Raw genomic sequence first — 25,177 nt, 5'->3', positions numbered from 1 at the left:
ATCAAAGCCCAGATGGAGGTCTTCCTACCTCTCCCAGCCAGCCAGCACTTCCAGACTTTGCTCCTTCAACCCAAGGGAAATTCCTAATTCTTCTCAGAATATCACCCATTTTTACCTGAACAGCCTTCACAAGCTGTTAGCTCCCAGAGCCTTATTCTGGTTTGGTACACATTTTGTTGTTTGTTACACGTAATTTCTGGATCATCCTTTTTACATTTGTGGCATGAAGTTGATGTTCTTCTTGAATAAAGCTAAAATTTCCCTCTTTTATTTATTTTTTTGTTAATTTCTATGTTGTGGGTTGCTATAAATATATGGCCCTGACACCATGTTTCTGGAGGTTTGTCAGTACATGATTTATACATGAATAATCACTGATGGAATTTAGCCTGAGAGAAGAATATGTAATCATATGTAAGGAGAAGAAAAATATTTCATGAAAACTATTAATAATGGTTTATCTACTGAGATATATATTTTATATATATTCACCCCCAACATTTTTTCCTGAGCTTCAGACTACATTTGTAACCGAATATCTCCATAAGACCCACTAACTTAGTGATGTCTCCATCGAGTCATGATTCACATGTTAAAATAGAACTGACAGTAAGTTGAGACCCCAAGAAAAACAGATGTAAGTAACTCCCAGTAAGCTACAGCTTCTGCTACTTACAAAGCAGTTGGAAGAAAACCACTTGAAAGTCTTAGCATCTTGACCAATCCCAGGTAAATTAGGGTAAATTGGAAATTGGAGGAAGCTCTTGTTGTGGCAGGGTCAGGGGGCGTGGGGCTTTCCTCTCCTGGCAAGTGAGAGACCACTTAGAAAGATCAGATTGCATCTCTTAGAACTTTGAGGATGCAGATGCTGATGTCTGGTTCGTTGGTGAAGAGAGATAGTCACCCTGAAGATAATCTGTCCTTCTAGTGTTTCTTGGGGCAAAGGGTGCTCAAGCTGGTCCGTGGGCCAGATGTGGGTCATGGGTGAGAGTCTTCTCAAACCTGCCTAAGTAGGCATCCGGAGGGAGGAGTCCCAGCAGAATACAGGAGTGCGAGGTGTACTGAGAAAGAAGTTGTGAGCAGCCAGTGAGAGAAGATGCTTCCACTCAGCTCAGGAGAACCACAATGGGGACACTTAGCTATTAAATATTATCTAGACGGCAGCCAGTCTGCCCCCTCCCCTTGCACTTCTGATCTTTCCAGTTGCTCTCCTTTCTTTTCCTAGCACGCATCCTCCCACGTACCACCTAAGGTATGCGTTAGTTACTTCATTGTCCAGACCCTAAGCTCCATAAGGGCAGGGATCTTTGTGTATATTTTTGACGGATATATCCCAATCCCCAGAATGATTCTTGGGGCATGACAGGTATGAAACAAATAGCTGTTGAATAGGGATAGGAATTAAATTGGGATCTCTGCAGAGCAATGAATCAACCCAGGAAAATAAACAAACACCTGCCTTGCCTGGAGAGCCCAAGGGTGAGAGGCTAGTGATCTAACACCAGCCAAGTCCAACATTTCTGGCTATTACCTCTCCTACCTCCCCTTTCGATTCACTCCCTGACACTGACCTACGAATCTCAAGTCTCTAGAGGCCAGAGGCAGCCTAGTCACTAGGCTAGTAGGACTAAAAAAACAAGGTTAACAAAGAAAAGACATTGACTGCTTTTCAAGTACAGGTAGCCTGTCCAAGGGACACCTGATTCGGAAGGGAGTGAAGCTTTAATTGTAAATAAAATTCTGAGTTTTACATTGGACTGAACATATTTTTTTAAATGTTTGTAAACTAGAAATAACTGGTTATGTACAATTGACCTGAAAAATCACAGAGGCTGCAAAAGATTTCATCCAAATGCATTGAAGATTCTAAATGAGTAGATTTCTCATTGCATTCCACAAATTCTTATTTTACAGACCAGATACGTTGGCAAGTTCAAGCACTCATTTTCTCTTCTCACTTTATAGCACATTCTCTCCTGCCAAGAGTCTGATAATCCTTTAGAGGGGCAGGTTTGGGACTGTTTCTTCTCCACCATCACCAGCAATTCAAATTCAGAATCCATATCCCATGGCCCTCATTTTCCAGTGTGTAATAAAGTGCATAACACATATTAAGCACTTAATAAATGTTTGGTGAGTAAGAGAGTAAACGATAGGACTTCCAGAGCTCAGAAAACCTTAGAAGCAGCAGAAAGGACCAATTGTTTATTCTGAAATGTGTGAAAGTTAAAATTAGGGAAGTTATGGGAGGGTACAGGTTCATTTATTAACTATAGTAAAGGTCCAATCAGTTTTTGTTTAAATTTTTTTTTTTAATTTTTAAAAATTTTATTCATTTATTTAATTTTTTATTGTGGTAAAATTCACACAACATAAAACATATGATCCTAACCATACTCAGCTGTAAAGCTCAGTAGCACTAAGTATAGTCACATTGTTGTGCAACTCTCACCATCATCTATCTCCCAAAATTTCACCTTCCTAAACTGAAACTCGGCCCCGATCAAACATTAACTCCCCATCCCCCATGCCCACCCCACTCCCAGCACCTACCAATATCCTTTCTGACTCTATGAATTCAATTTCTCCAGGCATGTCATACAGGTGGACACAAACAGCATTTGTCTGAACCAATCCATTTTTCTTGAATGAATGAATGAATGTTTGAAAAAATGGCCACAGATATATAGGGAAGGGAAAAAGGGAAAACACAATTTTGTTGGTATGCTTATTCATCTATGTTCATGTTAACAGAATGGATCTGTACATTTGTCTCTCTCTCTCTTTTTGTTTTTAGGGGATCCTTGTCTTTGTCCTAAGCATCGGGTCTCTTATAATCTATTTCATCAACTCCACTGAGTGAGTAAATTTCCCCAGTCAGTCTTGTCTACTTATATCAGTAGGCTGCCAGCTAATTTGGAATTTTCTCCCAGGAATAATGTTTAATATACTTTCACAGATACTCACACACAGAAGCTCATAAAAAAGGATAAGTGTGTCTTTTCCCCCAGAAAGTACTAAACCCAACTCCACACACACACACACACACACACACACACACACACACACACACACACACACATGCATGTGTTTCCTCTGTATCCGGTCATTCTGCACTGCTAGGAACTGGGGTGCTGTGCCTAAGACTGTTTTAGTTTCTGGGACTACAAGCGTCTAGCTGTTACCCCTCCTTTGGACCCTCTAGGTGGGCCATACGTGCCTTTGGGTTCCTTAGGTGTTGAAGCAGAAGTTCAGGAGGCATTTCAGGGTTTCTCATAGATTCCAGACAACTTTGGATGGTCTTGAGAAAAGGAAATGCTAGACCTCATCAGGGTCATAGGAGCACATTATCCTGTATTCTTCCCTGAAGGCATTCCCCTCTCCTCTGCCACAGTCAGGACAGCTTCTGGGACACAACCCAACATAATCTGAACTCCATGCTGATCCTCTGGGAACTATATTGGGTTCCAGCTAAAGTAAAAGTGATATTACAGGGCCACACAAGTCAGGCAACTTCAGAGATCTTACAGAAACTAGTCATCTTTGCTTCGTGAAGTCCTTACTGATCTATTAGGAACATTTTCTTGGAATTTGGTTCAGATCAGTTCATTTGACCTGGAGTAGCTCTCTCTCTCAGAAGTATACTGAAGCCTGGCTGGGTAGATGGTCTTGCAAACCATAAAAAGCCACATAACCTGTGTGCCTCTCAATCCCATTGATAAAATGGAAATGCAACCAACAAACCCTATGAAAAGAAGAGCAGGTAATTCTCCTGTTTTTCTCAGCTCCATTCACAGTGCAGTAGTTTTGTTCATGCATACCTCTGCTCCCAAGAGAAAAGTAATTTCCTTGAGATGTGCACATAAGAGTCTGGGTTGACCATTCATGGTAAATAAATAGAAAATTGCCACCTGTTCTCTTTATTGTGTCCTCTGTAGTCACAGCTTTTAAAATGTCCATCTTTATGAACTGTCCTTGTTTCTTTTCTAGCCCAGTAAGAAGCTGTTCTTCATACCAAGACAAAACCATCCCGATTGATTTGACCTTCAATACTTTCTTTAGTTTCTATTTTGGGTTGAGAGTAAGTACCTATACCTATTGAATGTGGGCGTAAACAGAGGAACTCGACTGGCATGTCAAAAAGAGATCTGTGTGATCCAAGGAGATGCCTCCTCAGACAATCTGCCTCGGCTCTCAGGCTCTACAGCCAGAGGGCCTGGGCCCTAAATTGTCAAAAGTTATAATGAGACCCCAAAACTCTCTCCTGCACTTGAGCCTGTAAACCAGGCCAACAATTTCAGCATGAGTGGAAAGGATTCCTTTTGAAAATATCATCGCCCTGCCACCCTGAATTTTTCTTATTGGCTTCTCACCTGTCACTGAGTAAGAGCAACTAGTAATCACAAAATAGCAGAACCTGGGTAACAAGCCTCTGAAAGTGTCATCAGCTCCACTGATGGCTTATGTGCCATATAACTATAAAATTCTCTGTGCCTTTAATTTCGTTGCATTCATATATTCAGTAGTTCTCTCTTTCCACAAGCAATTTTTGAGGGCCCACCCTAGATCTACATTTTACATTTATCTATTCCATCTTTTAGAGAGAGGTGTATATATATATATATATGTGTGTGTGTGTGTGTATGTACACACTCTCTCACATGTGTATATATACATATATACATGCAAACATGTACACATATATGTGTATATGTGTAGAAATATGCATGTATATTTAAGGATATATATATATATATTTCTATGACCTTGCTTCAAAACTTATTCAACCACAATAGCCATCACAATCTTATATTTATAGCAGATCCTCCCTTCTGGAAGTGCTTCCTTTCTTAATCTAAATAGGGAAATTCATAAACACAAGCCTTGGCCAGCCAAATTTGTAGACCTTTTCTATTGATGACCATACATAAATATACATTACCTATTGTGTATATGTGCTCAGTCAGTCGTGTCTGACTCTTTGCGACCCCATGAATTATAGCCCACCAGGCTCCACTGTTGAAAATTTCCAGGCAAGAATACTGGAGTGGGTTGCTATTTCCTCCTCCAGGGAATCCTCCTAACCTTGGGATCGAACTTGCATCTCTTGCCTCTTTTGCATTGACAGGCAGATTCTTTACCACTGTGTCACCTATATAGTTATATAAATACATATGAGTGTATATGCATATATATGTATAAAGTGTATGTATGTGATAGAATGAGGTCAGTGCTTCAGTTAATGAATGAAAAGTACCTGAAAAAAGCCGCTTTTGTGTTCATTGTAAAATTTTTGAGGGTAACAGAATTTAGGGTCTTGTGCTTTTATTTCATAGTTTCTGGCAGCAGATAACAAGGTCAAGTTCTGGTTGGAGATGAATTCGATCGTAGACATCTTTACCATCCCACCCACCTTTATTTCTTATTATTTGAAGAGTAACTGGCTAGGTAAGTGAACTGTGGGAATCAGAAGCAATCTCCAAAAAAACCCTCAACATTCATTCCTAAGTATTCTTTATTTTCTTTTAAAGCCTGTGTATAGTCATTTGCTCAGTCATGTCTGACTCTTTGTGACCATACGGACTGTAGCCCGCCAGGCTCCTCTGTCCATGGGATTCTCCAGGCAAGAATACTGGAGTGGGTTGCCATGCCCTCCTCCAGGGGATCTCCCTGCCCCAGAGATTGAACCCGCATCTCTTATATCTTCTACATTGGCAAGTGGATTCTTTACTACTGCGCCACCTGGGAAGCCCCAATTTAAAGCCTAATTGCCATTAAAAAAATTCCTCACCATGTTTGTATGGTTTTGTAATGTATTTTCAGAGCTCATTTGTTTTTAATCCCATCCCCTAGTGATGGGCCTGATGTCATCTGATATCTAAGGTTTTTATTGTTTAGGGATTATCTGCTCCTGGGGGGAGAGGACCCCAGCATCCCTGCTCACCTCGACACTTTTGTGCTGGGATCCCACATGACTGGGAGAGGTGAAAAGCCTCCCAGATCTAAAACCTATAAATCCTCATATCCAGACATGCAGTGACCTGTTACAGATTTTTTAAATTAGTTACTTTGTCTTTAAGGTAGATGTATCAACAGTACATGAGCATGCTGTGGCCTGTGTCAGTTTTTATGTAATCGTATTATTTATTATCTACAAAAATATTCCTTACTGATGCTATTATCAAACCACATAAATGCAAACAGCGTGCAAGCCCTGGGGAGCATATTACAGAGATTCTGCAGTCAGGAGTTTAAGTGGTTTACAGATCATTTGCTTTCCATTCTAAAAAAGACTTAAACAGTAAAATGTGAGTTGTGCTTCTTACGTGCTTTGTAGCGATGATAATTCTCAGCAGCACTTTGCGGTGGGTATCATTATAATTCCCATTTTACAGATGAGGAACCAGAGGAGCTAAGGGTGTTGCTTTCGATGATAATAGCCCTTAAGTGAATCAGGATTTGAACTAGTCCTCATGGTCTTAAACTGATGATATTGTCATATATTTGAGCATTTCAGGGAGAGAGAGAACGTGAACAGGCCTAGGTGTGGGGTAATTCAGACTGCAGCTTTCTTTTTTGATCGCTTTTAGGTTTAAGGTTCTTACGAGCATTGCGACTGCTGGAACTTCCTCAAATCTTGCAAATCCTGCAAGCCATCAGCACCAGGTAAATGCCAGCCCTGTCCCAAGTATGCCTTACTCGTTTGGATTAGGAAATTCAAATATTAACTAAACCTTCAACTCAACTCATTTCCCATCAGAAGCTTCAGCACAAACATCATGAAATCCCTCACTTCCCAAGGTAGCGAATGCTTACTTTTTTCCCATTGCATTAACCTCACACACTGGCTGGAAGTTTGCAATCATCTTAAAGAGTTTGTTTCTTCTTTCTTTCTTGGACCTGCAATATGTCCATTCATTTAGGCTTTAACTGTTCCCCCTCCCCCCAATTTTTTTTTTCTTAAATCAAAGCAATTCAGACAAAATAGACTTTAAAATAATGACTGTTGTAAGAGACAAAGATCACATAATGATCAAAGAGACACAGACTAGATAATGATCAAAGTTCGATCCAAGAAGATATGAGTTGTACACAGGTATGTACTCAACATAGGAGCACATCGATACTTAAGGCAAATGCTAACAGCCATAAAAGGGGAAATCAACAGTAACACAATAATAGTGGGAAACTTTAACACCCATTTATGCCAATGGACAGATCATCTAGATGGAAAGTTAATAAGAAAACACAAGCCTTGAATAATGCATTAGACCAGATAGACTTAATATTTGCAGGGCATTCCATCCCAAAGCAGCAGAGTACCCTTTCTTCTCAAGTGCACACAGAGCATTCTCCAGGGTAGATCTCATCTTGGGTTACAGATCAAGCCTCCATAAATTTAAGAAAATTGAAATCATATCCAGCATCTTTTCTGTCTACAACGCTATGAGATTAGAAGTCAGTTACAGGAAAAAAAAAACAAAAAAAACTATAAAAAACACAAACACATGGAGGCTAAACAGTATTTTACTAAATAATCAGTGGATCAGCAAAGAAATCAGACACTTTAATTCTACACATTCATTGTCATGAAATACACCACAGCTGTCCAGGAATGTAAGACAGTTTCTCCAATCCTGAGAGCTGCCCAGTAGCAGCAATGAACTTATTCTTACAGAAATAGAACCATTTAAATGTCTCCACAAAATTAAAATTACAGTTACAAAAAAAAAAAAAATCCAAATATTGGGTTGGCCAAAAAGTTTGTTAGGGTCTTTCTGTAACATCTTATGGAAAATTCCGAACAAACCTTTTGGCCAACGCAGCACCTCTAAATGCCAGTCCTGTCAAAGATGTAAGCATTTTGGTCTAACATTACGTACACACCATCTCCAAAGCTCTGCATTCTCACTAGAAGCATCATCAAATAGTTCTGGCCAGCTGAGTATCACTACTAAGAGCTGAGCTTTATGGAGAAAGGGCTGTTTTTGTGGGACAGGCAGCCTTGCCGAGAACCCCAGAGATTTCAGATAAACTCGGAGTCTTTCCTTAGGAGACAGGAGCTTGTTTGATCTTCTTCGTCCAAGGATCCTCATGTGAGTTTAGCGATATGGAGCTTCATTTCTATAATCCACTTCGATTTCTTCATTTAATCCATTTCTTCGTTAATCCATTTCTTCATTTCTGTGATCCACTCAAAATTTCGTTTTGCAGGTCCACTCTCTGGCTCCTTGGGACTCTGCCTTTGGTCAATATAATATCAGGCTAGTGATCATCCCCCAGAATCTACCAAGGGTTTTGAACAAGAGAGTGTCACGGGGCTGTGCTTCTCCAGCTATAAGGTGTATATGCGTCAAGGAGAGGGGATCCAGGAATATTGCAGATCAGAGATCAAGTCAGGGCCTGGGACTCTGCATTTCCAGGATGCTCCCAGGGAAGGTGCATCATTGCTCCTGGTCCAGAACCAAGCTCTGAGGAGCAGGAGTTTAGAGGATGAGGTATTTGTATTGTTCTGGAACCTGTCAGAGCCCAGCAACACTGTCTTTCTTCCCCTAGCAATTCAGTGAAGTTTTGGAAGCTGTTATCCGTTGTTCTGAGTACCTGGTTCACGGCTGCAGGATTCATTCACCTGGTGAGCATCTCATCCAACCTCCTGATGTTGCTGGTGAGCATGAATGTCTTTTCTGTGAAGAATGGAGGCAAATCTCCTGAGCTCCTGTCTCCATCATTGTAATCAGCGTGAGGTCTATCTTTTCACCTCCTTTGGGTGGGTTTTCTCCACCCCATATTTCTCACAAGCATGTATCTCCTACACTCATAGTATTGATATGTCTTCTCCCAGCTCTCAAAACCTGCTCTTAGAGAAGGATTTAATAAGCTCATTCATCTAAGGTATAAGCAATAGGTAAAATGTATCACTGTATCATAGGGTTTCCAGCAATTTGAAAAAGAATAAAGGATCAGAGAAATAAAAAGATAAAGAAATAAAGAATAAAGACATAATAAATAATATTATAAATTATAATGAATATTATAAATTATGAATCATATGTTGTATACTTATATATAATATAATAATATAAATAGTAATATGTATTTGTGACCCCATGGACTTCACTTTCCCCTATGGAGCCCGCCATGCTTCTCTGTCCATGGGATTCTCCAGGCAAGAATACTGGAGTGGGTTGCCATTTCCTTCTCCAATAAATAGTAATAAATGATATAAATATCATTATAAAAAATAAATAGATAAAGAAATAAAGAAATACAGGGTCAGAGAGAATTTTGTACTTAGAAAAGCTGGAGAGTTGTGAGGGGAGCAGTTGCTAAGTTGCAAAGGGGAGCCTGGGGACTTTCTTGGTTCTCCTGGAATCAATCTGTGTACACAGCTGCCTCCTTTGTCTACAAGAAAGAGTCATTCTCATCTCATGTAATCAGAAACATAATAAATGAATTTCAGCAACAGGAAAGAAACTCCTGGACTTTACTGCTCCAGGAAAGTTGAGGAGAGGTCATTAGAAAATGCAGAAGTTAAAGTGGGCTGCTAAAAGCTTGCAAAGGCCTTTGAGAAAAGCAAAGCAAAATGGAAAACAGAGCAGAAGTCTTTTCCACTTGAGCTCTTCTCTCAAAAATCCATTTCAAAATAACAAGAAAAAGGAAAAAAATAAGTAAAAAAAAAAAAAACTTAGCCATGTTCAGTTCATCAAGGAAAACGTCAAACACCAAATGTGTTTGGTGTTTCAAGAAACAAACTACTATGCACAAAATAGGTAAGCAAGAAGTATTTACTTTATAGGGCTCCCCAGGAGGCGCTAGTGGTAAAGAACCCACCTGCCAATGCAGGGGATGAAGGAGACGTGAGTTTGACCCCTGGTTTGGGAAGGTCCCATGAGAAGAAAATGGCAACCCACTCCAGTACGCTTGCCTGAGAAATCCCACGGACAGAGGAGCCTGGTGGGCTACTGTCCATGGGGTTGCAAAGAGCTGGGCATGACTGAGCAGATTTATATATTTATATATACAAATATATACATATACTTTATAGTACAGGGAGTTATATTCAATATCTTGTAATAACCTATAATGAAAAATTATCAGGAGAAGATCACTGAATCACTGCGATGTACACCTGAAATGAACATAATATTATAAATCAACTGTACATCAATTAAAGAAGAAAAGAAATATGAAGGCTGCCAGATCCTTCCTCCTCTTTCAGTCAGAAGACGGTTTTCCCTGAGAAATGTCACAGTAGTAAGGGTAGATTCCTACATCTGGAAGGTCGGCCCAAGGGCGTGGGTCCACCCTGGGAGAAGCAGTCACCAGTGTCCCTGTAGAGACCTGTTGGCCCTCACAGAACAGAGGGCAAGAGAATGCTAAAGGAGAAATCATGCTAACAGGTGTTTGGTTTTGTTTGTTTTTGCTTTCAGTAGCAATTACCAGGCTGAATGGGGCCTACCAGCCTATTTATTGGCCCTAACATGTTTGCATTTTGTGTTTGCTATTTTTGTATTGGTTGCTAACCTTTTTATTTTTATTTTTTTAATTTATTTATTTTAATTGGATGCCAATTACTTTACAGTATTGTAGTGGTTTTTGCCATACTCTGACATGAATCAGCCATGGGTATACATGTGTCCCCCATCCTGAACCCACCTCCACCTCCCTCCCCATCCCATCCCTCAGGGTCATCCCAGTGCACCAGCTCTGAGCACCCTGTCTCATGCATCAAACCTGGACTGGCAATCTGTTTCACATATGATAATATACATGTTGCTAAACTTTTTAAAAGGAAGTCACATTAAAAACCCAGGTTTCTGGGTTCTTTGCAAAAACACAAGGTTCTGGCAACCTGCTCTCCGAAGGCCACTGGCAGTCCTAGTTGATTATCTGCACCCTGTACATACCACAAAGCTTCCCAGGTGATGCTAGTGGTAAAGAAGCCACCTGCCAATATAGGAGACCTAAGAGATGAGGGTTTGACCCCTGGAGAAGGAAATGGCACCCCACTCCAGTATTCTTGCTAGGAGAATCCCATGGACAGAGGAGCCTGGGGTCTCAAAGAGTTGGACATGACTGAAAAGACTTAGCACAAATACCATTGCCTCAATTACTCTTTTTGTTTAATGTAAAAAAAAAAATCTGATAAACTTAGTTTCCTTAAAACGTGAAGACATGAGGAACTAAGATCCTGCATGTGTGTGGACAAAAAAAAAATATGAAGACTAATTGGGAAAATCAGAGTTTCTTTTTTTAATTGAAGTATAGTTTCCATACAATATTATATAATTTACAAGTGTACAATATAGCAATTCACAATTTTTAAAGATGATTCACCATTTACAGTCATATCCAACTTTTTGCGACCCCAGGCTCCTCTGTCCATAGGATTCTCTAGGCAAGAATACTGGAGTGGGTTGCCATTTCCTTTTCCTGAAGATCTTCCCAAGGATTGAACCCGTGTCTCTTATGTCTCCTGCATTGGCAGGTGGGTTCTTTACTGTTAATGCCACCTGGGAAGCCTTCAGTATAGCAATTCACAATTTTTAAAGATTATGCTCCATTTATAGTTACTGTAAAACATTGGCTACATCCCCCATTTTATACAGTGTATCCTTGCAGCTTATTTCAGAGTTACTTTTTAATCACTGAAAATATTTTTCCAGAGAGAGAGGAAAAAAAATCTGGAAAGTTTGTTCGCTCTTCCTTATACACCAGCATCCATGTGCGTAAGCTCCCTGAAATGAAGTGCTCGTGTAACTGTGTATTTCCTCACGATGATCCTGACCTGTTGTAAAATGAGAATGAATAATAAGTGCTCAGCCTGACAGCCTCCGAGTCCCATGGCTCCACGGTTGGATGATGTACCCACAGGGAAGGAAAAGAGGGGTTGTCAGCCATTTTCTCCAGAGAGCATCCCATCGTGGGCTCAAGTTACACGCCCCGTCAGATCTGAGCAATAATCACAAGGAAAGGAAACACGACTTCACAATCGTTACCCACAATCTGCAAAACTTTGGACGGAACACGTGACTTTACAATCACTACCCACGATCTGCACACCCTTCACAGCAACCTGGGAGTCATGTACTATTGCATTTGGATTGAATTAAGCAAAACAAATCCAGTATTTTGCTTTTTCTTTATAAACTTTCCCTTAGAGTCCACTTACAGACCTTGCCTGAGTCTTCTCTCTTTGGACAGGTGGAAAACTCCGGTGATCCTTGGCTCAAAGGGAGAAATTCACAGAACATTTCATACTTTGAGTCAATTTACCTGGTCACGGCAACAATGTCGACTGTCGGTTTTGGAGATGTGGTACCCAAGACATCCCTAGGACGGACTTTCATCATAGTCTTCACCCTTGGGAGTTTGGTGAAGAATATTTCCTATATCTTTTGAATATCATTACATAAACCCAAAACATTTGGTTAATGGGGAGAAATAAAGTGATGTAGGTTTAAGAGCAAGTGTTGCATTGTTCAGAGCAGGTGTCAAATGAAAATGAAGAGATAAGTGAACCCCATGTGTTTCAGACTGCATCCTCTGGAGCCCATGATGTAATTGCTTGATTGCCAGGGATGAAGGTAGTAGACAAAGGAGAGCAGGCCTTCCTAATTAGCCTCTACACTGGTCTGAGCAACCTCATCTTCCTTCATCTTTTGCCCATTAGATTAAAGTCTTTCTTCCAAGGAGGAAGGGGACTTGAGGTTTGATCTGCTGGATGTAGTGTTCTTTCCAGCTCAGATGAGTAAGCTCTCTCCACACCAACATTTTACTATAGATAAGGGAACATCTGTGCTTGGTTCAGGAGTGTGTCCAGGACAAAGGAAGCCTCCTTTTTTAGTGACTTTAATTTCAATTCTTTAAAGACCATCCCAGAGTTTTCCATTCTACCTTTCTTTTTTTAACTTTTTATTTTGTATTGGGGTATAACCAATTAACTGGAGAAGGCAATGGCAACCCACTCCAGTACTCTTGCCTGGAAAATCCCATGGAAAGAGGAGCCTGGTAGGCTGCAGTCTATGGGGTCGCTAAGAGTCAGACACGACTAAGCGACTTCACTTTCACTTTTTACTTTAATGCATTGGAGAAGGAAATGGCAACCCCCTCCAGTACTCTTGCCTGGAAAATCCCAGGGATGGGGGAGCCTGGTGGGCTGCCGTCTTTGGGGTCGCACAGAGTCGGACACGACTGGAGCAACTTAGCAGCAGCAGCAGCATAACCAGTTAACAATGTTGTGATAGTTTTAGGTGGACCACAAAGGGACTCAGCCATACATATACATGTACCCTTTCTCCCCCATACTCCCCTCCCATCCAGTCCTGTCTACTTTTCTGACATCCCCCTGTCCACATAATTGTTACATCCCCTCATTTCTATCATTTCCCCTTAGTGGGGTTCCACTCTGTCCCATGTGCTTTTTTTTTCCCCCCAAAGCCCCAAATAGGATCAAATGGAAGAGTCAGAAGGGCCGTTAGAAGGGATGGCAGGACCAGACAGATGGGGAAGTCGTCCTACTGCTTGTCTTTGCTTTCATCTTTTTGAAGGTTGAAATGCATTCTGTTAAATTTTAACCAAATCCAAAGCCTAGAGTAAAGGAAGAATTTTCTTTAAATTTTAAACTGTGCTTTTAAAAGCACGGTTCATAGTCATGTCTTTATTATAAGAAAGAACATTTTATGGACCTTCTTTCTCCTTTGTCATCTTGGAATTTTGGAGTATCCTTGGACATAGTGAGACCTAAAGTTTTATTTGCTGATCATTTCTAGGTACTGTTCGCCAACTACATCCCCGAAATGGTGGAACTTCTTGCCAACGAGAGGAAATATACCAGTTCCTATGAAGTGGTCAAAGGGAAGAAGTAGGTATCTTTAGGGTATAATTTCTGCAGTTTGAGATACTCTGAGGGTCACTGTCTCTTTCTGAACACTATTGCCTGCCCTAGGTGGATATATGGGCAAGGTCCTCACTCACTAAAAGAGGGCTGTGCTAGAGTAGATATCATGAGAAGATGATATTTGCCACTTGATTCACATATCTAGAGACACATAAGAAAATTAAATAAGTTAAAATTATTACAGATATGTTTTCATTCAGTGTCAAATGTTGATTGTGCCAGTATTTGCACATTCCTTATCATGACTGTTCTGTTAGATCCATTACTAATGGTTTTATTCATTCTAATCACGTGGTTGACTCATGACTAACTTTACATAGTGAATCAAATTTAAGTCATGGTTTGAATTGAAAACAATTAATTCAATTCAGTTGTCTCAGCCAAAATGCCCCTAAAGCTTGTGGCGCTCATTGACAGAAAGAGGTTTGCTCGAGTGAGGAGGAATTTCTTTCCTCCAGTCCTTCCCAGATCACCTGTTCTGTCCACACCGCAGCCATTTGTTCCCAGGAGCAAAGTGAAGGCAGAGTTACTTTTACACGATTTCTCTGTGGATGTAGGTTACCTCCATTGCCATCATGGTTTTTCACACCTAAGAGGAAGGTCAAACCAGTCAATCCTAAAGGAAATCAACCCTGAATATTCATTGAAATGACTGATGCTGAAGCTGAAACCCCAATACTTTGGCCACGTGATGCGAAGTGCCGACTCATTGGAAAAGACCCTGATCCTGGGAAAGATTGAAGGAAGAAGAAGGGGGTGGCAGAGGATGAGATTGTTAGATAGCATCACTGACTCTATGGACGTGAGTTTGAGCAAACTCTGGAAGACAGCGAAGGACAGGGAATCCTGACATGCTGCAGTCCACAAGGTCATGGAGAGTCGAACATGACTTAGTGACTGAACAAGGAGAAGATAATGAATGCAGATCTTAAATTTGGAGCAATTCTTACCTGCTGTTGAGGAAAGAGGCACAGTGGAGATGAGTTCCTATGGAATGATGTCTTAACACAGTTGGATTAAAACCAAGATTGATTCAGGAGTAGAAAGAAAAAATAAAAAACCAAGATGAATGAAAACCAAATATTGAAAACAATGAAATGAACTAGATAAGCCAAAATCTGACCTGGCCCATCTGAAGAAAGGGATAAAACATGCTAAGTCAGTCAGTGAGGTCTGGAAAATTTAAGTTTGAGGCTAAAATTAGGCTTCCAGCTTTCTTACGTAACTAATGGGGGGTGGGGAGTAGAATAGCTTCCTTGTGTATACTAAGCCGAAGGAAACTTTTTCACCATAAAGGTTACATGCACAGATCTGTGGGCCTCTCTGAGGTGTCTCTCCACTGGACTCACCTTTTTTTGTGACTCCTGGGTAATTTTAGATACAGAAGATAAACCAAAATAACCTGGATTCTGGTGCTGCTCAACCATAGTATGTGACTGTGGGAAAATCAGTGAGTCTTTCCAATGATCAGTTGTTCGTCAGTGAAAAAAGACTACACTAGCCACTCAGGAGTCAAGTGGAAAATAAGTCTAATGAACACACGTGCAAGTCCATCATAGGTTGTAAATAAGCAAGAAAAATCTAGCGGTTGCAATAGTTGTCCTCATATGCCTAAAAAGTTAGGTGCAATTCGAAGTGTAGAGTCATTCCCTACAGAATCTAAAGCTGCTTTTGTATATTGGAGATGCAGTCCTTGGAGTCTTTAAACTTAAAATCTGGGTGGAACAAATGCCAGCTTTATTAAAACTAAGTTTAAGCTAAGTTCAGTTCAGTTCAGTCGCTCAGTCATGTCCAACTCTCTGCGACCCCATGGACCGCAGCACACCAGGCCTCCCTGTCTATCACCAGCTCCTGGAGTTTACTCAAACTCATGTCCATTGAGTCAGTGATGCATCCAACCATCTCATCCTCTGTTGTCCCCTTCTCCTCCTGCTTTCAATCTTTCCCAGCATCAGGGTCTTTTCAAATGAGTCAGTTCTTCACATCAGGTAGCCAAAGTGTTGAAGTATCAGCTTCAGCATCAGTCCTTCCAATGAATATTCAGGTCTGATTTCCTTTAGGATGGACTGGTTGGATCTCCTTGCAGTCCAAGGGACTCTCAAGAGTCTTCTCCAGCACCACAGTTCAAAAGCATCAATTCTTCGGCGCTCAGCTTTCTTTATAGCACAACTCTCACATCCATACATGACCACTAGAAAAACTATAACTTTGACTAGATGGACCTTTGTTGGCAAAGAAATGTCTCTGCTTTTTAATATGCTGTCTAAGCTAGGAGTCCATCTCTAAATCTAGACTGGAAGATACTACTGTTCCTGGGATGACCCGCCCCACCTTGTTCTCACTTTCTAGGTTCATTGTGGTGTGTGGAAACATCACTGTGGACAGCGTGACAGCTTTCCTGAGGAACTTTCTCCGCCACAAAGCAGGGGAGATCAACACTGAGATTGTTTTCCTGGGAGAGTAAGTATATCTGTATGGCCCATGAGCAGGGAATACTTAAAATATGTGTGAATGTTTTTAATGGAAGAAAATTGCCCTTACAGCATTGATCTTTAAAAGTAGGAAGTAATTAATCAGCAAAAAGTAAAGAAAAAGCAGTTCATGACCAGAGTTAACCTATGAAAATATTATTCTGGACTATATCTTGCCAGATTTTTTTCTGTACAGGTTCTAATATTATTTAAGTGATTGAAAAAGACTGATGCTGTGAAAAGCTGAAGGCAAAAGGAGAAGGGAGCACCAGAGGATGAGGTGGTTAGATAGCATCACCGACTCAATGGACATAAATGTGAGCAAACTCTGGGAGAGAGTGGAGGACAGAGGAGTCTGGAGTGCTGCAGTCCGTGGGGTCACACAGAGTCAGAAGCAACTTAGCGACTAAATAACAACAACGATAACACATATTATTATGTATAACCATAATTTCGTGCGCTAGTCTGGTGCAATTTATGATTATTATTCTGTCAATTCTCAGAATTGCAAACGCAGTGTTCAGCTAGACGCAGAAAGCATTGTTTAATGATGTGTTTGTTCTATGTGGTTTACCTTTTTACGGCCAGAGTCCAAGTCAAATATTTTGTGAAACACTGGGAAGTGCCTCTTTAACACAAAAAGAGTTTTAAGTAGACAAAATGGTTTCTAATTGTTCTGTATTTACAATTTTGGTTCCTAATGAGGTTGAGCAATTTTTGTGTTTTGATGGTTTGCTGATTTTTTGGAATTTTCTTCATTTCTTTTCTTTTCTTTTATATAAGGAGGGTTGTTTGTTACTTTCCTGACTTTTAAGCACTTAGTATTCTTTTATATTAGCTTCTTTGTGTCATATGTTGTAAATTTCCCTCCCCTTTTGTCTTTTAATTTTTGTGTGTGCTTTTATCTTAATGAAGAAGCATTCAATTTACACAGACTCCAATCTATCAACTCTTTCCCTTTTGACTTCTTGCCTTTCTGATGTTCTTAAATCTGTCTGTTCTAAAATTAAGTAACTATTTCTTAACATTTTTAGGTTTTTATATTGAAATATTTTGTATTTAAGCTCTCTGGAACTGACTTTGTGTAATGTGTAAGGAGGGCTTCACAGGTGGGTCAGTGATTAAAAAAAAAATCCAGCTGCCAATGCAGGAGATGCAAGAGACATGATTCAATCCCTGGGTCGGAAAGACCCCCACGGAGAAGGAAATGGGAACCTGCTCCAGTATTCTTGCCTAGTAAATCCCAGATACAGAAGAATCTGGTCTGCAACAGTCCAAGGGGTTGCAAAGAGTCGGACACAACTGAGCATGCACACACACAAATGTGTAGGGAACTAACTTCTTTATTTTTCTAAATTGTCAATCCATTATCCAGACATCACTCACTAAAGTCAGCCAGATATGAGATGACGTTTTGGTCTTATCCGCGATTGCATGTGGGGTCACCTCAGCCTTCCTCATGCCTTTCGTAGCTGAACACTGTACTCTTTACATTATGACACCTTCAACCACCGTTACCTTGGGCTCTCATATATGAGATGACCCGTAAGCCTTCTGAATTCCTTTATGGTGCTGTGGATAGATAGCCAAGAGTTCTGCTTCAGAATCACTGTCATGCCTGTCTTTTCAGTAATTTGTATTGCTAGGACCCTTATTTAAAACATAGTAAACAAACAAAAAACCCAGAGTGTTAAAACCAGTGATAAAAGGCTAATAATTGTAATCCAGTTGAGACAGAGAGAAAATCATTAAATGTGTGGAAAGTTACATCTTTTACCCGCTGCTGTATTTTCATAGAATAATGTAGGTTATTGTAGGTACTTGTCAAGATAATGATTGAAATGTCTTAAACATTGGGAGTGGCTTGTCCAGACTTCTGTCAATTATATCTATATTCTGAAGACTCCCCTTCATAGCTCAGTTAGTAAAGAATCCACCTGCAATGCAGGAGACCCTGGTTCAATTCCTGGGTTGGGAAGATCCGCTGGAGAAGGAATAGGCTACCCACTCCAGTATTCTTGGGCTTCCCTTGTGGCTCAACTGGTAAAGAATCTGCCTGCAATACAGGAGACCTGGGTTCAATCCCTGGGTTGGGAAGATCCCCTGGAGAAGGGAAAGGCTACCCACTCCAGTATTCTCGCCTGGAGAATTCCATGGACTGTATAGTTCACGGGGTCACAAAGAATCGGACATGACTGAACAACTTTCACTTCACTTTCTGAAGACTCCAAAATTGATATCTCCACTGGACATTCTTTGTGGCTTCATAGTCACACAACTAGTAGCTTCCTGGATATTTCCACCCCAGTGTTTCAAAGACCCCTCAGACTCAGCATTTTCAAAAATAAATTCATGATGTCAAGTCCGGCTTTTCCATCTCACAAGGCAAATTAAAAATAAAACAAGAAAGAAAGGAAATAGCGTTTCTTATCCCAGCAAGTGGCATCTCATCAATGCCAGTCCTTAAAACAGAAACCTAAACGTAGTCTTGGACATTCCTTTCTTCCTCGGACCCTGTGTACGTGTCCTAATTCTATTTCTATCGTTTTGTCTGCCCTGAAGGTGAAAGTGCTAGTTGCTCAGTCATTCCGACTCTTTGACCCCATGGACTATATATAGCCCACCAGGCTCCTCTATCACAACCCTATTCAAAGTTCCTCTCTTGTCTTTCCTGAACTTCTGTAAAGGCTGCTTTATGAATCTGTTATTTTTGCTCAGAAGCTCTTCCTACTGGATGTGAATGATTTATTTTCATCCCCCACCACTCAGAGCCCTTCTCCAGCAAAACTAAGTTAGCCTGTTGGAATCCTCCTATCTCATCACTCCATTTGTTTGCTTTAAAGCGATTATCACAGTCTGTGATTCTGGTGGACTTTACTTTGATGCCAAAGTTCACATTGCCTTTCCTTACTGTCCATTCATGCTGCTTCTCTCAGCGAATCCAGGCTGGCCTTTGACTTAACTTGATAAAGAGAATGTAGCAGAGGGAAAATGGTGGTAGATTTTTTTTTTTTTAAGATAACTACCAGAAATACCTCCCAGCTGTTTGTTTACACACATTCTCCTTTCTCTTAATCTGAGCTGGCCTTTTGACTCATTTTAACCTGTGAAATATAAGTAAATGACCAAGCAAGTTAAAGAACCAACCCATAAGAAGCCTGGGAGCTTCGGCTCAGTATTTTGGAGCTCTGGAACACTATGTAAGAAGTTCAACTCCTCTGAGGGGAATGAGGCCCATCCAGCTGCCAGCTCCCAGAAGTCCAGCTGAGGGAATGGATGTGTGTGTGTGTGTGTGTGTGTGTGTGTGTGTGTGTGTTTATTAGTTGCTCAGTCATGTCCAACTCTTTGTGACCCCATGGGAATTCTCTGGGCAAGAATACTGGAGTGAGTTGCCACTCCCTTCTCCAGGGGATCTTCTTGACCCAGGATGAAACCTGGGTCTTCTGCATTACAGGCAGATTCTCTATCATCTGAGCCACAAATTTCAGCTCTAATGGACATGTAAGTGATACTTTTTCAGCGATTCTTCCCACTGGGGTTCTCAGCTAAATGCAGTCATGTACGTGACTCCAATGAAACCACATGAAGCAGAAGACTTACCCAGTTGAGCTCAGTCAAACATAAATATTGATTTGTTATTCTTTGTATTGAATGCATACATCCTATGTGCTTTGTATATGTGCAGTTTTTCAGAATTAATGAAAAAGTAAAACCTTCCTAGGACCAAAAAAAGATAACAGTTGTCAGATTGGAAAGGTACAATAATGCTGATCAGGATAAATGAAAATCATGTACACACAGGCACACTGTCATCACATGTAAAATCATGTACACGCAGGCACATTGTCGTCACATGTAAAATCGTGTACACGCAGGCACATTGTCATCACATGTAAAATCGTGTACACACAGGCACATTGTCATCACATGTAAAATCATGTACACACAGGTACATTGTCATCACATATAAGAGACAGCTAATTCAACAATTATTGAGAGAGGGAAGCAGATCCATGTAGGAATCCAGAAGATAGTACTGTTCCAAGAAGGTAACACATGAACGTGCACATCAGTAGCAAAATGTTGTTGTTGTTCAGTTGTTAAGTCGTGTTTGACTCTTTGCATCCCCATGAACTGTAGCACACCAGGCTTCTTGTTCTTTACTATCTCCCTGAGTTTGCTCAAACTCATGTCCATTGCATTGGTGATGCTATCTAACCATCCCATCCTCCGCTGTCCCCTTTTCCTTTTACCTTCAATCTTCCCCAGCATCAAGGCCTTTTCCAATGAGTCAGCTCTTCGCACCAGGTGACCAATGTATTGGAACTTCAATGCTTACTACCAAATATTTAACCCCTTACAATTTTTTCCAGCCTTGCTGCTCAGAGATAACTAAGCTCTTTCAGATTTAATATTTGTTTTAAGTTTAAGTTTATGTTTTATCACTCTTTGGACTCCTCAGTTGTACACAGTATTTACTCATCACCTGATATTTTTCAGATGAACGTTATCCAGCCTTCTGCATAGCTTTGTCTCCTTCACTTGTCCCAGTAGAGTTATCTTCTAATTTGTAATTACAGCAGCAATGAGTATTTATATCATTATGGCTAATAAATGTTGGTTTTATGATAACAGTACATTTCCTCAAATTTGTTTTTTTTTTCAGTATGTAGTGGTCACCTCATTTTCGTATGTGTATCATTAAATATTTTCCAATATCTGTATCACATGCGTAGCAATAAATATTTTCTAATTTCTTCAATATTAAATAATCTCATAAGAGTAAAAGTTAATTGAAAAATTTCCAGGAGTTGCGCATGAGTCATTGGAGCATAGCTAATAATTAAGTACCATGTTTAAAACTCTTTTTCCTAAATTATAACTCAAAAAATCACACAGAATTACAGTGTACATTAAAATGAATTCTTATGAAGCGAACATCCATGTAACCATCACCAAAATCAAGATATATTCTATTGCCAGCCTCCCAGCAAAACCCTCCCCAACTGTGGCCCCATCTTTAGCTCTTAGGGGTAGTTATGATTTTGACTTGATACCTTACATTTATTAATTCCTATCTCCTGACATTTTTCCTGTTTTTAAACTCACATAAATGGGGTACAGATTGATTTACCTCAATACTGCGTTTGAGAGATCCATCCTTGTTGCAGCTGGGTATAGCGGTACCTATTCATTTTCATTGCTGTGTGGTAAAGCATTCTATTATATGAATACACCACAATTTTTCTTAATCCGTTCTACTGTTGGTTGACATTTCTCCTCAATTTCGGCTATTATGAAGAATGTTGCTTTGAAAGTTCTTGTATATGTGTCCTGGTCCCCAGGAGTAAAATTGCAGGGTACTAAATCTTCCTGTAATAGAACTGTCAGTTGTCCAAAGTGTTTTTTCTGTCTTCCAAAATGTTTTTTCTGGTCTGCACTTCCACCAGCAGCCCTGAGAGTGTCTGTCGCCCTGTAGCCTTACTACCGGTTAAAATGTAACTTCCCACCCTACCTGACACTTGGATACATCAGTCTTTTTCATTTGAGCCATTCATTCTTCAGAATAGCATTTTATAAGACAGTGTATCACATGGTGATTTTTCATCTCATTTTTCTGGTTGGTAATTAGGTCAAGAATATATTCAAATGTATAAGCCATTTGGATTCCTTCTTATGAAATGACTGTTATCCTGCCCTTTTTAAAAAAAAAAAGTGGAGTGTAGTTGATTGATAGCATTGCGTTAGTTTCTGGTGTGAAAGTGAAAGTGAAGTCGCTCAGTCGTGTCTGACTCTTTGCGACCCCATGGACTGTAGCCTACCAGGCTCCTCCGTCCATGGGATTTTCCAGGCAATAGTACTGGAGTGGGTTGCCATTTCTTTCTCCAGGGGATCTTCCCGACCCAGGGATCGAAGCCAGGTCTCCCGCATTGTAGACAGACGCTTTACCATCTGAGTCACCAGGGACAGCAAAGTAATTCAGTTATACATATATATACGTATTCTTCTTCATATTGGTTTCCATTATGCTTTTTTCCCCAATTTTTATCCTGAATTAAATACAGATCTGCCAGTAACAAATTCTTTTATTTAAATGTAAAGACATCTTGATTTTGTTCTCATTCTTGAAAGATGATTTTATGAATATAGGGTTCTAAGCCTCTACCTTTCATCCTGAAGAACCATGAAGTAGTATTCTGTTGATTTCCCGGTTTTGTTGTTGCTATTAAGAAGTCTGTTCAATGATCTTTAATGAATTATCTTCTTAAAAGATCATAGTAAAGTGAAAGTCGCTCAGTCGTGACCGACTCTTTGCAACCCCATGGACTGTAGCCTGTCAGGCTCCACTGTCTGTGGAATTCTCCAGGCCAGAATACTGGAGTGGGGAGCCTTTCCTTCTCCAGGGGATCTTCCCAACCCAGAGATCAAACCCAGGTCTCCCACACTGCAAGCACAGACTTTATGATCTGAGCTACCAGGGAAGCCCAAGAATACTGGAGTGGGTAGCCTATCCCTTCTCCAGGGGATCTTCCTGACCCAGGGATCAAACTGGGTCTCCTGCATTGCAGGCAGATTCATAAAAGATTATATGTAGTACTTAATATGAAAGTATGTTATACTTTGACTATGATGTGTGTAGATTTGAATTTCTGATAATTTGTTGTGCTTGGACATGAGTTTGAGTTAAACTCCGGGAGTTGGTGATGGACAGGGAGGCCTGGCATGCTGCAGTCCATGGGGTTGCAAAGAGTCAGACACGAATGAGCGACTGAACTGAACTGAACTGATTGTGCTTGGTATTCATGAATCTTTCTGAGTCTCTGGATCAGTGTTTTCCACCGTTTTTGGCAAATTCTCAATTACTTCTTCAAATATTGCCCTTGTCACTATGTTCTTCATCCTCCTTCAACCCACTCCAGTACTCTTGCCTGGAAAATCCCATGGACGGAGGAGCCTGATAGGCCACAGTCCATGGGGTCACAAAGAGTTGGACACGACTGAGTGACTTCACTTTAGTCCTTTTTCTTTACTGTACCAAATATATTTCTGATCTTTTTTATATTTCCCTTCTTTCTTGTATCTCGGTGTTACATTCTGGATAATTTATTCTGACCCACCTTCCCGTTTCCTACTCTCTCTTTGTCTGTGTTTCATCTGTTTACAAACTCACTCATTGAGTTTTTCATTTCAGTTATTGTATTTTTTAGTTTGCTAGAGTTTATATTTGGTTCTGTTTCAGATATTCTGTTTTTAGATTCTTGTGTTCCCAGGCTTACCATTTGTTTCAATAAAATAAATATAATTATGTTGTAATTTGTGACTAGTAATTCAATGCCTAGGGTCTTTGTTGGTTTGTTTTTTTTTCAGCTGACCTTTAGCATGGTGATAGCATGGAGAAGGCAATAGCAACCCACTCCAGTACTCTTGCCTGGAAAATCCCATGGACAGAGGAGCCTGGTAGGCTGCAGTCCATAGGGTCGCTAAGACTGAGCGACTTCCCTTTCACTTTTACTTTCATGCATTGGGGAAGGAAATGGCAACCCACTCCAGTATTCTTGCCGGGAGAATCCCAGGGACGGCAGAGCCTGGTGGGCTGCCGTCTATGGGGTCGCACAGAGTCGGACACGACTGAAGTGGCTTGGCAGGCAGCAGCATGTTTCACATGTTTATTTATCTATTATTTTTCAATCTTATAGGAATTTTTTAAATTAATTTTATTAGAGTATAGTTGCTTTACAATGTTGTGTTAGTTTCTACTTTATAGCAAAATGAATCCGCTATATATGCATATATATCCCCTTCCTTTTGGACTTCCTTCCTATTCAGATCTCCACAGTGCATTTGGTAGTGTTCCCTGTGCTATATAGTATGTTCTCATTAGTCACCTATTTTATACATAGTATCAATAGTGTGTATTTGTCAACACTCTTCGGTTTTGATTGTGTGTTATTTCTACTGGACGTTACACATAGTATCTCGTTTTCTTTGTGTGCTTTCTTATGATAGATACGTGCTGACTCTTATATTAAAAAATATATGTAGATAACTTGTGGCCTAGAAAAATATTACATTTTTTACAGAGAGGATATTTCTTTACTTCTTCCAAGTACAATGGGGCACTTCTGCCTGAAGACCACATAAATCCCAATTCAAGGCTTGAGTTTCTTTGTACTATGCAGGCGACAAACTACGAGTGGAAGTCTGTCTGAAGACTAGTTTATTCAGTTTTACACTTCTATGTCTCCATACTTCAGTTATGCCAGGTTAAGATTTGGAGGCGTTATCAAACTCTTCATTTTGTGCATCAGCAGAGCTGGGGGTTTTTTGGACACTTTGCCCTGTGATACCACCAGAATGTTAGCTCATTTTGGTCGATGCTTCTTCTGAATTACTCAATGCTTTCAGGGGGAAAAAGAAGGAAAAACAAAACCAAACTTAACCTCCAAGACCTTGATTTGTTCTCAGTTTTGGCCTGGTAATTATTCATGGCCTGGTTTTATCTCTTATGATTTATTAAGAAATGTTTTCATATTTCATATAGCGTTTTTATATATCCTTAGTAGAAGACTGGCTGAAGTTACCTAATTTACTGTTCCTGGAAACAGAAGTTCCAGCTCTAGTGATATTTAATATATGGAAATATGCAAAGCTCTCACCTGTCCACATATGTTTTAAGGGAATAAAGGAAGTTTTACTCAAGAGGAATGATAATTCTCTTTTACTCAGAGAATTTTTAAATATTACAATTGGTAGTGGGCCAGATAATAAAAGTGTTATATAGTCTATCATAAGGATTTGGCCTTAA

At 40.2% G+C, this 25,177-nt stretch overlaps 1 protein-coding gene across 4 annotated transcripts in view; it reads left to right on the top strand.

Annotated features, from left to right (window-relative positions):
* KCNU1 (potassium calcium-activated channel subfamily U member 1) overlaps positions 1 to 25,177 on the top strand; it is a 144,703-nt gene that overhangs the window by 12,223 nt on the left and 107,303 nt on the right. For 3 of the 4 annotated variants that reach the window (XM_081523432.1, XM_081523433.1, XM_081523436.1), the window contains exons 3-10: positions 2,798 to 2,859; positions 3,991 to 4,081; positions 5,337 to 5,448; positions 6,591 to 6,666; positions 8,557 to 8,632; positions 12,205 to 12,375; positions 13,773 to 13,864; positions 16,250 to 16,360. In XM_081523432.1, the coding sequence (XP_081379558.1) occupies positions 2,798 to 2,859; positions 3,991 to 4,081; positions 5,337 to 5,448; positions 6,591 to 6,666; positions 8,557 to 8,632; positions 12,205 to 12,375; positions 13,773 to 13,864; positions 16,250 to 16,360 (791 nt within the window). The remainder of the gene's footprint in view (positions 1 to 2,797; positions 2,860 to 3,990; positions 4,082 to 5,336; positions 5,449 to 6,590; positions 6,667 to 8,556; positions 8,633 to 12,204; positions 12,376 to 13,772; positions 13,865 to 16,249; positions 16,361 to 25,177) is intronic. The other variant, XM_081523437.1, reaches the window with a different exon arrangement.

Source organism: Giraffa tippelskirchi, chromosome 8 (genome assembly GCF_054371585.1).
Source record: "Giraffa tippelskirchi isolate mGirTip1 chromosome 8, T2T-mGirTip1v1.2.pri, whole genome shotgun sequence".
In the NCBI taxonomy this organism is placed as follows: Eukaryota; Metazoa; Chordata; class Mammalia; order Artiodactyla; family Giraffidae; genus Giraffa; species Giraffa tippelskirchi.
This window is presented reverse-complemented; position numbering and strand designations above follow the sequence as displayed.